Below are 13,545 nucleotides of genomic sequence, written 5' to 3'. Positions count from 1 at the left end.
GGAGGGCGCTATTAACAAATTTTCCACAACACATGCATGTTAACTTGCTGGAGACGTGAGGCTCAACATCTTTACACAAATTCCATTTAGAAAGATAGTCACAAGATGTTTAAAAAGTGAGTGTGATTTCAATTTTATTAAGCTCCAGGTGTCTTGTAACTGGGCATCACCAGAATTGCAAAATTAAGAGTAATTTGAGCTTGCTTCTGTAGTGGTCAGACACTGGCAATGACTGGTTTTGCATGTTTCCCCGCACAATGATCAACAGATATAAACAGATCATCATCATGATGATTATAATATATAAATATATCATTCTCCAATAATTTAGGTCGAGCAGATACTGGATCATTTTCATGGCTCTGTTTCAATATTAACTGTACATGATTGAACTTTGCTAATTGTAATGAAGATGTCCTTTGAATTTTTTTTTCTGGCGTCTCATCTTTTTGTTTCTTCAGATTTAATGATAAAGAGAACATCTCTGGAACAACGCAAGTCAAGTCCTCCGTCATCCGCAGCATCCGAGAAAAACTCCTTGATACATATCCTGACATCAAAGATTACCTCGATCAGATTCTGCCCAAGAAAGAACCCATTAAACTGATCAAATGGTGAGTCATGTACAGAACACACAAAAAACCCTGCCCCTGAGAATTTAGGTAGCCTCCCCACGAGTTGTATTTCTTTAATTACATTGGTTTTTCTCTTCTTGTAGTCATGATCACATAGAAATTCTAGCTCTGGGTGGAGAGCCAGTCTTCTTCAAACAGCGGGACTTTTTTATGCCAACACTGAAACTTCTCCATAAATGTGAGTGAAAATTGTCTCCTATTTTCCTTTTTTCAAATGTGCAGTGCAATTTTGATATTTCATCACTTGAAACTATGTTGGGAGACAATAAAAAGTAAAATAACCTCATTTCTGTGTAGTTTGTAGTCAATAGAGGGCTCGTCTTGCTGATTTAATTATTTAATTGCCTCTTACATACAAATATTGAAGCTGACGTGATCATAGCTTGAGTAACTCCAGCTGACATGCTCCATATTCATTCACATGTAACATGTGAATGAATATGAGCATGTCAGCTGGAGTTACTCAAGCTAACGTGATCAGAGGTATTAATAAATGATTAATGGCCAATGGTCTTAACTGTAGTTGGGACAGTCCCAACTACAGTTAGGCATTCCATACTATAGTTGGACGATCCTAACCGTAGTTGGGATCATCCCAACTATAGTTGGGATGATGCCATAATTGGGGTGTGACATTGTGTATAGTAATTCTACACAGCAGTAATGAATTGAGTGTTTGGTGTTTCTTTGCCACAGATCCTTTCCTGCTACCCCATCAGCAGGTGGATCAAGGAGCCATTCAGTTTGTCCTGAGTGGAGCTAACATCATGTGTCCTGGTCTGACGTCACCAGGGGCTCATCTGGTCCAGGCTGACAAAGAAACCGTAGTTGTATCCTTCTTAAGCACCGTCTTAAGCCCACTGCACACCTTTTCCGATTTTATCGGTTCACCAGATCATCAGGCCATTCGACAAATAGATCGGAGAGGTTTGCACTGAAAAATCGGACCGATCTGACTTTAAACCAGGCAACTGGATGAAACAAACATGTTTGATTTTTTTGCATTTGATTTCACCTGATCTGATGTCACTAGAAAGGTGTGCAGGCAGCACTCCGATTTCACTGGACAGACACAATGTTTATGTTAACCAATCAGATTCACAAAGGAAGTCACATGATTCAAAATTGACAGCAGCAATTTTGTCATCATGTGACTGGTCATCATGTGACTGGTCATCATGTGACTGATCATCATGTGACTGATCATCATGTGACTGATCATCATGTGACTGGTCATCATGTGACTGGTCATCATGTGACTGATCATCATGTGACTGATCATCATGCGACCGATTATAGAACAGAATCGGGCATGTGTGTGGGTAACATTGCGGTCTCAGCAGCGGTGAAAAAAAAAGGACCGGTTATCCAGTGAACTGGTAAAATTGTCCTTAGCAAGCTTTCCATTAATGACTGTCATAAAGTGAGTAGATTTCATGTGAAAGATCGATTTCAATTTTTTCAAAATTGAAAGGATGATCATACCTAGTTGATGGATATCTTGGTGAACAGATAGATATTTTACGAGCTAGGCATGTTGGCTTTCTAGGTCAGTATGGCAAGAAAGTTAATTGTAAGTTGTGAGAGTTACAAAGTATTCCTTGACAGATGTTTGTGTAGGCTGTAATGGCTGAAGGGAAGCAGCATGCATTAGCAATAGGAGTCATGAAGATGTCCACAGAAGCTATGTAAGTATTAATAATATTATTTTGTTATCGTACAATGGAATAATCAAACCCTTTTATTACCTTGAACATAAAGTAAAACGGTGGTAACTGAAAATGCAGAAATATTAAATCTATCAAGCATAATTTCTTCATTCATGTTGTAGTCCTATTCAATATTGAAATATTCATAACATAATGTTAACAAACACAAAGGTTATTACTATTATAGGCATTGGTTCAGTAGGGAGACATTCCCATAGACTTGTGCCAAAAAAATCCCACCTTTAATGACCCTTAAACCTAACCTAACCTTATTCAACCCTCTCCAAACTTTGCAAATTTGATAAACTATTAACATTTGTACATTGGTGTTATACAATAAACAACAAGAGAAACTAACAGGATTGATCGTTTTGTTCATCTTTTCCCATCACCTTCCAGTAAATCAGTCAACAAAGGCATTGGGATAGAGAACGTCCACTACTTATCAGACGGACTGTGGCACATGAAGGCGCTCAAGAAATGACGACCTCATCTCACTTTATCATTAGCAAAGTTGAACTGTTCAATTTGAAGATTATTATTAACAGTGCGGATATACTATTACCTTCACAGCCATCTGAGCCATGTAAGGTACGGAACTGATTCATATCTGCCCCTTGCTTTGGGTTAGGATATGGACTTTGTCATAGCTCAGAATACCTGCAGCTTCCATGCAAATCAAAAGCATCAGTCTGAAACTACCTTTACAATTTTATAAGGATAGCCAACTTAAAATTGTTCTCGTAACTACTACTTGTACGGTGTTTTATCGACAAATTTCAGGGAAAACTCATTGAAATAAGTTTCATTTAAAATGTTGTTGCCATTTCCAGGAAAACTCTGGGAAATGCACTTGATTTGTACTTTCTTGTGGCTTTGCTTCTTTTTAAATACAATAAACGTTATCAAAATTTACTTTTACTGTATTTGTAGGCATTGTCAGCAGTTCAATACATATGTTACTGCATTTTAACTGCAGTACAAAAACTAGTCTTTATCAAAGACTTGATTTGAATTTTTTCCCCTTTAAAACAGCCAGTTTGCAACAAGCTTGCAAGGATCTATCAACAAGCTGTTCAAATCAAAATCAAAATCTTGGCAGCGCTACCTGGGAATTTCCGAGCACACCTCATACACGCTGTATTCAAGCTAATGAGGTATGCTCGGAATTTCCTGGGTAGCGCTGCCAATATTGCCAATATTGCCAAGACTGAATTTTAATTCATCTGTTGATAGAGACCTCTACCGCCGCGGCAACTTAACCGCATTTGTCCCAGGACAGGCTGCAATATAGAGAAATAATAATCCAAATTCTGTCTTGTACCAAGACCATACTAAAACATGTGCATTTGCCTTTCCTTTAAATTATGTGCAAGGAACATTGTTACAATCTCCTTTCCAAATAATAAATGGTTGTAATTTATGCATTTTAATTTTTTTTTGGTATTTTGGGGCTCCAAAAGAATGTTACGCTTTTGGTAAAAGTCCTAATAGAAACTTAAAAACCTGCTCAAACGAGAATTTTTTTTTGGAGGGGGGGGGGAATATTATAAACTACAAAATAGTACAAATATTACTATTATTTTCCTTGGACTGTAATAAAGAAAATAAAACAGCTGAGAAATAAAAAGATTATACCTGCACTTGTATTGTACAGATTTTTGCCTTATAGGCTTGTGAAACGTTTCAAATTTGCTTTATAAAAATATGCCTTTACATTCAGAAAATGCAATAATATACAAAAAAATGTTTTATGCTCAAGTCAACAACGGTACCTACACAGGACTAGAGCGAATATTCAAAGCAGTGATAATTTTGTTATAAAATATTTCATGTTTGTAAAGTGGGTGGAGATTAAAAAAGTTAAGTTGGAATTCTTCAGACGCACATTACCATAACTTAATCTGCACAAACCCAAACTTTCCCGGATCACCCCTCCTTGTTCTCCTCACCGCTTCCAAATCTTTCTTTGAGACTTTGAATAAAGGATGAAAGAAAAGAAAACGATTTGGTAAATATCCAGGATAAGTTACTGACATGCAAATCTACTGCATCTTTAATGATGCCACAGCAAATTCGACTACTGTATTCATTGGGGGGGGGGAGTTGGATAAGTATGAAGCACAATAAGTCTCCGCCTTGGGAGATATCAAAGTGGAGATGATGCTGATATTATTATGTGCCTCACCTTCTGTTCCTGTCACTTTAAAGTCCCATTGGTAGATAGAGATGACAGTGATTCTGCCAAATTTGTGACTTCCCGACTCTCGGTGTTCAACCCATCCAGCTTAGCCTCAAGGGAATGGATGTCTTGTTCTAGCTCACGCTTCTTGATAACTTTCTCCAACTTTGCTTTCTTTTGTCGAAGAGTGGGTAGATCATCATCTTCAAATGATTCCGATGAGGGAGTGGTACCATGACTAACGTTGAGGGGACTGCTACTTACAAATTGACGTTTCTGCTTATAAACAAAAAAAGGAAGAGTTGCATTGATGAGGTTTTATATACATGTAAGCCCTAGTATAAGGGGTCGAAGTCTCGAAGATGATACAAGTCTCCTGTAGTTCAACAAAATAAAAGTCATCCTTGATTTTTTCCCAGCAAACAAACAAATTATTGTGACGAAAAGTTTCAAACTTGAACTAAAAAATGACTGACCTCTACTTTGATGTCGATATCAATTTGAGTTTCAGGAAAAAATCCTCCTATGCTATTACCAAACAGACCACGGTGTGCATCTGTAATGAAAAAAAAAGAGTCTTTTGGGGAGAAAAAGGGGGGTCCTTGTATGGTACAGAGTCTGTACTTAACTAGCTCATGAAGTCCTTATACATGCATATGGACATACAATTTTCTTCAGTCATCAAATTAGTGCAAACGGTTCGAGTGAGACCAAATAAATAATTTACATTTACTCATAAATATAGTGTAATCTTGAATTTAGAGCAACACATGGTGAAACTGCAAAAATGTTGAGACAAAAAAAAATTGACTCACATTGTGGGCCGGCACAAAATTTAAGTTTATCCAGACAAAAAGTGAAGCGACTTCTTGACGAATCGGTCGATTTGCCGATCGGGTCAGCAGACTTATTGTCCACGTGGGTCATGCCTCGACCTAGTAGACCTGTCGATGTAGTTGGTTCTTTCCATTTAGCAGTGAAGTTCTCCAAATACAATTACAGAAATAATACAATTAACAGAATGATGTTACATAAACAATTGCTATCTCTCTGAATTTTTTTCAAGTCTCACCCGAAAAATACATTTTATATTCAAACGTATTTTAAGAGAATTTTAAATGGCAAAAATAGAAAAATGGCACTTTTAGAAGGCACCTTTTTCCTCATAACACATACAAATTGAAACAGTTTTAGGGGATGGAAAAATATGTTTAAGAGCGTGGGTAGAGCTTTAAAATCAAAACTAACAAGAAACGTACAACAATACAATTACCTCTTTTTCTAAATAAAAAAGAGTGAAATCCGACCATACCTCAAAACCTTTGTTTTCATACTCCTGGCGTGTTGTACGGACTTTGGTATGTCTGCCACTCCTTCTGGTAACACGCTAAATAAAAAGGAAAAAAAAAAAAGATCAAATGTTTTTGAAAACCTGGAAAGTCGTACCGACAGAGGGGTTAGGAGTTTGCCAAAAAAGACATTTACCTTGGATTTGATAGTGCTTCCACTACCAAACGCAAACAATCTCCCTGTGCGAGCACCACACAAGCCCCTGTGTGTCCTTGTCGTAGACGTCTGACCAGAGAGTGATGCAGGAGACTTATCAAAAAGGGAACGTTTGTCTTCAAAGGCTGCAAAGACACGGTTGAGACAAGATATGATAAGATTTATTCAAGATGCAGAACGAATTCTGTTTGAAAATTACTATACTTTCTGAAAAGAGGTTTACTCCTGTCCAGCCTAGCATTACAAACCAATTGTCCTCTAAGTATGCTTTGATGCAAAAGCTTTATCAAGAATTGCTCTGCGATGAGATACCAACGTGAGACAACAAAACGGTCATCATTATCTTCATCATTTGTAGCACTGAAGCGCCTATGGGCAAAGAATCCATACTTGAAATTTCTATACGGTCAAACAATTTCGAGCAATTATCAAATGTGACGAAGTTGCTTGTACAAAGGTTCACCTGTGAATCTAGAACAACACAAGGTAAACCTACAACAATGTGTAGAAGAAAAGTTGACTCACATTGTGTTTTTGCCTGAAATTCAATTTTATCCAGACAAAAGCTAGTTTCTGAGGAAGCTTTCGATTTGTCGAACAATCCACTGGCCTTACTGTCCACTTGGGTCATGCCTTGACCTAGTAGACCTGTACTACCCGGTCCTTTACGATTGGCAGTATAGTCTTCCATACGTAACTCCTGAAAATATTACAAAAAGAGTCAACACAAAGTTATATTTAAAATAAATAGAGAGAAATAGTATTAGAAAGAGAAAGTATTTTCCATCAACACAATGCCTAAAGTGCCTTTCAAATAAAAGTAAATTGTTTGATCCTACCTCAAAACTTTTATTTTCATATATTTTCATAGCTGTGATGACCTGATGTCTTGTGTTGACATTGAAATGTACTCCATACTTCATCACAGTATCCGTGCTAGTAATGGGCTGAAAGCAAAAAAAAAAAAAACAGAACGTTGTCAGAACAAAAATTGTCAAATTGTTGTAGGTCACGCACTGGCGAAAAATAAGGCCTAGCACCCCTGTCTCACCAGCCCCTTGTTATCCTCCCCCCCCCACCCCGACAAAAAAACCCAACCCACCAGTGGTCAAACGTGCGCACAGTTGTTCGACTTTGTAACCACGCTAAAACCCAACTATTTTGGTTCACTTACAGCTCTTCACGGGAACTTGTTTACCGAATGCCCACTTGGTAAATGTTAAATTGTACTTTACTGAATTTAACCACAATAACAATTACTCACGGTAAATTTGATAGTTGTTCCTTTGTGTGTCCTGCCAAACAAGTCCCCACTCCCTGAAGCCATCAGACCAAAGTGTGATGTGGTTGTCTTGCCAAACAGGGTTGTTTCTCGATACATTGCGAAGACAAGGTTGAGACTTTCTGTGTTTGACAGAAGTTTGCTTTCTCTTTAAACTTCTTTCTTCTTTCTTTCTTTTTTTCTTCCCTTTCTGACTATTATCGGGATTAATACTATTATAACAGTCCCTTGCTCTGTGCCTGTGGTGAGATACATGGTGAGATGTCTGTTTATATGAAATACAACTGGATATAAATCTCAGAATGTTTTTTTTTTAATTGAAAACGCAATTTACAGCAACCAAATGCCGGAAGAATCTAATGTTTTGTAGATTAGGTGACTATAGTGTAGATCCATTCATAAATAAAGGACTTTCTAACCAACAGTAAGCTACTGGTGACAAGTTTTAATGTCGAAATTTAAGGGGAAAACCATAAAATCTATCTGAATTTGCCTCACACGCATATTATAGGCCTATTAAATATTGTTACATGTACATGTGCTTACCTTTGTGTCTATTCAACCATTTTAACATTACATGAACGCATTTCGCTCTATAGTACGGTGTGAGCAATACTACCCCAAGGCTGTAGAGGGTCAAGGTCCACCGCAATCAGTAATTAATTGGCAGAACTACACATCCTTCTTTGATGGGACTTATACTTGAAATTTACATGTCACATGTCACAAAAAGTTACCGAAACAGCCCTATGTTTGTCCACAAACATATATTCTAGTTTCATGTTACACCGGTCTCTTTAGCACGGAGGGGCGGAGTCAATAAAAACCTCCCCAATACGTATCCGATCCCATCCACATCCACCACGCAATGGCACAAAATATGGGTTGTTTAGTAATCAGAGGCATATCTAGCCTTGGATGAAAAGATAGACTTTGATGCTTCGTCTTTGTAATGCTTTAAGACCCAATTTACAGCAACCAAATCCTGGAAGTCTATAGTGTTTTGAACATAATCATAGGTGTAGATCCAGTCGTAAATAAAGGACTAACCTTCGTATACATCAGTCGGCAAAATTTGTTTTTTTTAATAGCAGCATATAGACTTCCAAGCTACATTTAATGTTTTAATTTGAGGAAAAACCTTGACAAAAATCTATCTGAACTTGCCTCACAAGCAGAGTAATAATGTTACTTACCTTCATATCTGATCAACCATTATTACATTAACGTAAATGTTTGCTCTATGGCGTGATGAGCAATACCAGGAACCAACAATATGTCACGGTCCACGGCGTTCGGTAAATATCTCAGGCCGGGGAATCCCCAGAAATATGGATGAGAAACCTTCCCAATGCCACCACGTCACATCCACCGCTTACTGGCACAAAGATATGGGTTGTATAGTTATCAGAGGCATATCCAGGGGCGGATCGGGGGGGGGGCAATGAGGGCCATGTCCCCCCCCCCCCCAAAAAAAAAAAAAAAAACAACGAACCATTTTTTTAAAGTCACGTCGCAATAAAGGCAGTCAATGAGTACACCACCATCTTTTCCTTAAAAAAACATTGGTTTTGTGGTCAGAAATTGCCTAAGATCGCACCACAGAGCATCTAGAATCCACCACATTTTCGGGGCCCTTAAGCGGGCCCCGAACTCCATGCCGTAATTTTTTGGACCCACTTTTGGGGGACCAAAATTTTTTTGGGCCCCCCAAAAATTGTGTTCTGGATCTGCCCTTAAAAATGTCAATGTATAAATAGGTGGAAATTAAAACTGAAGTTGAGATTCTTTGGGCGCCTGTTTGCAACTACCCATTACCATAACTCAATCTGCACAAACCCAAACTGTTCTGGATCACCTCCTCCTTGTTCTCCTCACTGCCTTCTGGATCTTTCTTGGAGACTTTGAGTAAAGGATGAAAGAAAATAAGATGGTTACGAATCATGTCGTTAAATATCAGGGACAAGTTACAGACATGCAATTCTACTGGCGTATTTGATGATGCCACAGCATGTATGCGGCTCAATAAACAAATCTCTGCTTTGGAAAATATCAAAGTGGAGATGCTGATGTTTTTGTTTTGTGCCCTATTTTCCGTGGAGTCTACATCTGTTCCTGTTGCTCTATAGAATCCGCGACTCTGTGGGTCTCGGTGTCTTTTGACGGTTAGGGCGTGGCTCCTATTGATGAGGCATCGTCAGTCTTGCCTTGCTTTGGATCCTTCATCTCACTCAGCTTAGCTTCCAGTGATTGGATTTCCTCTTGCAGCTGACGCGCTTTGATAGCTCTCTCCAACTTTGCTTTCTTATCCTGAAGATTTTTTATTAGGTCATCATCATTCTCCACTGATTCTGATGAAGGAGTTGTTTTATTTCTTATGCTGAGGGGAAGGTTACTTCCAAGTAGAGGTTCCGCCTGCATATTGTCAAAAGGGAAGACTGTTACAGCATCAGGGCGAGATTTTGCAGGATAGAGATTTTAAAAAATCGACACACGATTTTACTCTTCATCTTTGTATGCTATGAGATAATTTGTCTCTTGTAACTATTTGCCCAAATAACAGCCTAAAGAGAAACAGTTTGTAGTCTGGATAGGCCTACAAGGTATAGTTTACATCCATCATAACAAAATAACCAAATTCACTAGGAAGCAATACCTACAATTTTCACAACAGTTTTAAACTTTCTTAAACCACACAATTACTCATGTTCACCTTGATGTCGGTACCACTTGTGGTTGAAGGAAACACTCCATACACACCATGATATGCGTCAGCTAGGAAAGAATTCAACAGAAAAAGGGGCTACTCTTGAAAAATACCAACAATTGGTTGAAATATTTGAGACTTCAAACTTACCCAGAGGCCAGAGATGAAGCAGAATTTTTGGAAAATGTGAGGGACTAGTTGTGCACAAAGTACACTCCCAATGAACTAGCAACATGCCATTAATCTTCAAGCAACTTAAATGTAACAAAATCATTTTCTATCACTCAATAGATAATCTAGAACAAAGCAAGGTGAAACTTAAGAAATTTGCAACACACTCACATTGTGCTTTAGCATGAACTGTAAGTTTTTCCTGACACAAAGTGAAGCTCTTTCCTGATGAAGCTGTTGACTCGGCGAACACTCCATCAGCCTTTTTAATAATAGTAATAAAACTAAAAAGTAATACCAATAAGGAGTTATACAGCGCACCTATCCGGAAAACCGATCAAGGCGCCAATACAAAAAATGTTGAAAGAAATAATAGTCGTATTGTCCACTTGGGTCATGCCTTGACATATAGTAGTTGTTCTTTTACACAAAATGGTGGACGTGTAAACATCTTCCATCGCATCTCTTAAAATAATATAATTTCTTGAAGGTTGTAACAGAAAAACAAATTCAAAATTAAATCAAAACGAACTTTACCAAAAAAATTACCTCGAACAAAATCCCCTTCTTAACGAACAAGTGAAATTTGACTTTACCTCAAAACTTTTGTGTTCATAATGTGTCATAGCTGCGATGACCTGGTGTCTTGTTCTGATACTGGTTGATACTCCACTCTTAGTATCGGTGCTAGTAACAGGCTAAAAGAATAAACACAAATACATTTTCTTGGAAAACCGGTCATAAAGTCATTCCATGGATGAAGTAGATTTTGGCTAACAGAAATTGGCAAACTTGGGATTGCAAAAAAATGACTTGTTACCAACCCAAGTCAGACGCTACTCGAGCGACCCAATACACTTTAATTAAGCTATTATACTTTTAATTAGCTTTTTCATTCCAGAAAATAGACCTCAGTGACTGAATCCAGTAAAATGAATAGTTCCCACTAGTTTAAAAAGTGTTCAATAAGACTGTCACTACAAACTACAGTTTTCAATGACCAATTGTCTCTTGCTTAATGTATTGGTTGAACAAACTTTGAAAGGAACCTTTCATGAAAAGAAAGCAGGCCTTTGTCAATTGCATGTAAAATACCGGATAGCCTAACCCATTGGTAGGCGTTTAGTATACATGAAAATTGAACAATAAAGTGTTAGTATACTACATGTAATCGAGTGAGGAAGTCTTTTTTTTCACGGTCATCTCAACATTTATTTCTACAATGTAAAGTAAATTTATTAAAGTATAAAAAGGGCTAATATCCGACAGATATGTGATAAACTACAAGAATAGTAATTGCAACACATTGAAAAAGGGGAATTAAGGAGGCATGTTAAAAATAACTCGTAAGTTCATGCCAGGTTAATTCTTTTAGCTTATTACAGCTGGACAAAATAATGTGCAACTTGACGTGTTCTTGGACAAAGATACTTGTGACTTGACTTGTTTTTAGACCAAATGACTTGTGACTTGACTTGTGACTGGACCTAATGACTTGTGCCTTGACTTGTGACTGGACCTAATGACTTGTGACTTGACTTGGACTTGCAAACAATGACTTGTGACTTGACTTGGACTTGCAAAAAATGACTTGCTGCCACCTCTGCGAGTTGTTTCAACATACTTTTTGACGAAATCCCGATGTGCTCCCAGTCCCAAACCCAGTGGCGCCACTAGTGGGTGTAGAACCAGACTCACTCTTGCTTTGGGTTGTAGGATCCGTGTTAGACAGACCAAGACTCTGTGGGGTCATATGACAGAGTGTGCTATAACTTAGACTGCCACAGAAAACTTGAAGACGATGTCAAAATGTGAATGCTAATGATTGTGGTATAGTGTAAATGTCTGACATATCACGCACAGTACAAGCAAATGATTCAAAGTGGATCTTAAGTTCAATGCAATTGATACGTAATAATACAGGTGAACAGTTTCAACAGATTGACTAAAAACAAAATGACAAAGTAAAGTCTCCAGAAGTTGCTTTTTTTTTATTCGTTCAATCCCCCACTGAATAAAGTATTCCTACTTAACTGATCCACAAATGTTTACGACGTAATGTTTCCTTGAACACATAAGAACTCTAAATACCCATGTCAGGAAAAGTTTGTTTTTGTTTATAATTACCTCGGCTCCAATCTGACCATGGTCTGACCGAATACGTAGGTAGACTTATCCCTAAACCCTAATTTGGTGCTCCCCGCCATTCCAAAGCCCATCTTCTGACCAAATAAACCCCCTGTCTGCTGTGTCTGTTGCCCGCCAAACAAACCACCGCTGCTGGGACTAAACCCCAATCCAGTGCTCCCTGTTGTTCCTAAGCCCGTGCTCTGACCAAATAACCCTCCAGACTGCTGCGTCTGCTGACCGCTAAACAAGCCACCACTGCTGTTTCCAAAGGCAGCTGTAAAATAAATATGATTTTTTTTTTATATATATATAAGTGGTCGGAACAACTTGGATCAAACTGTGTGTATTGAAAATCTTTCCTAAACTTTGTCTTATTAATCTTGCAAACAGAGGGCGACAAACCTTAACAGATGATGGGTTTTACACATTAAAAACAAAAGACAAAGAAAAGATAAAAGCTTAAAACATTGTGTTCCTGTGCCAAACATTGGTCAATTCTGACCAAAGGTGGATCCAGTACCAGACGAAGCTGTTGATTGGCCGAACAATCCACCCGCCTTATTGTCCACTTGGGTCATACCTTGACCTAGTAGACCTGTACTACTCGGTCCTTTACGATTGGCAGTATAGTCTTCCATACGTAACTCCTGGAATATTGAAATAACACAAACATTCTGACATTACAAAACTTGAATGTTTAAAGTACATTAATGCAACGCCTAAAAAATGCCTTTAAAACTGAATTTGATCATACCTCAAACTTTTGTCATTTTCATATTCCTTCATAGCTGTCATGACCTGATGTCTTGTGTTGACACTGGTTGACTGTCCATTCTTAACCATGGTATCAGTGCTAGTAACAGGCTAAAAGAAAAATAGAACATAAAAGTCTGTTCTTATTCCTCCATGGTCATAGTGACGTAAAATAAGGTCCAGCTGCCCCTCCTTCCTCAACAGCCCCTTCTATGCTTGCCCCCCCCCCCCCAAAAAAGTGGTTCTGAATCTGCTAGTGAATCTGCAAGTTAAAAAAAAAACACATACATTTAGGCCAAAAAAAATAAGTCTCCGGTTTCTGGTATGGAGCTTGCCCAAAAAGTGATGCGGCGACGCGGCTTTTTTTTTTTTTTTACCTGATTTTTTTGCCTCAAATGTCGGCTGATGACTGCAAATGGTGCCCGACTAGACTTAGTGCAAATACATGGGAGTCCAGGGAAGCCACGTAA

At 38.2% G+C, this 13,545-nt stretch overlaps 2 protein-coding genes and 1 long non-coding RNA gene across 3 annotated transcripts; 1 reads left to right on the top strand and 2 right to left on the bottom strand.

Moving 5' to 3' along the window:
• Positions 1 to 5: 5 nt before the first annotated feature.
• LOC119727607 (malignant T-cell-amplified sequence 1-like) lies at positions 6 to 3,979 on the top strand. The gene is made up of 6 exons (XM_038199560.1): positions 6 to 116; positions 462 to 614; positions 719 to 813; positions 1,332 to 1,465; positions 2,256 to 2,323; positions 2,744 to 3,979. The coding sequence occupies exons 1-6, from the start codon at positions 106 to 108 to the stop codon at positions 2,826 to 2,828; spliced, it is 546 nt and encodes a 181-aa protein (XP_038055488.1). The 5' UTR covers positions 6 to 105; the 3' UTR covers positions 2,829 to 3,979.
• Positions 3,778 to 5,511, bottom strand: LOC119727608. Its single transcript, XR_005270988.1, has 4 exons — positions 5,342 to 5,511; positions 5,003 to 5,082; positions 4,533 to 4,802; positions 3,778 to 4,319 (listed from the first exon to the last, which is right to left on the bottom strand). It is a non-coding gene; the product is annotated as an uncharacterized LOC119727608 (long non-coding RNA).
• Positions 5,512 to 5,737: 226 nt separating this feature from the next.
• On the bottom strand, positions 5,738 to 7,546 carry LOC119727876 (nuclear pore complex protein Nup98-Nup96-like). Its single transcript, XM_038199952.1, has 6 exons — positions 7,297 to 7,546; positions 6,872 to 6,979; positions 6,558 to 6,732; positions 6,012 to 6,157; positions 5,839 to 5,913; positions 5,738 to 5,755 (listed from the first exon to the last, which is right to left on the bottom strand). Exons 1-6 carry the CDS (start codon positions 7,411 to 7,413, stop codon positions 5,738 to 5,740), a joined length of 639 nt encoding a protein of 212 aa, XP_038055880.1. The 5' UTR covers positions 7,414 to 7,546.
• Positions 7,547 to 13,545: the final 5,999 nt, after the last annotated feature.

The sequence above is a fragment of the Patiria miniata genome, unplaced genomic scaffold (genome assembly GCF_015706575.1).
Source record: "Patiria miniata isolate m_02_andy unplaced genomic scaffold, ASM1570657v1 HiC_scaffold_20, whole genome shotgun sequence".
Lineage (NCBI taxonomy): Eukaryota > Metazoa > Echinodermata > Asteroidea > Valvatida > Asterinidae > Patiria > Patiria miniata.
Note: the sequence above shows the minus strand (reverse complement) of the source record. Positions and strands in the feature narration are given on the sequence as shown.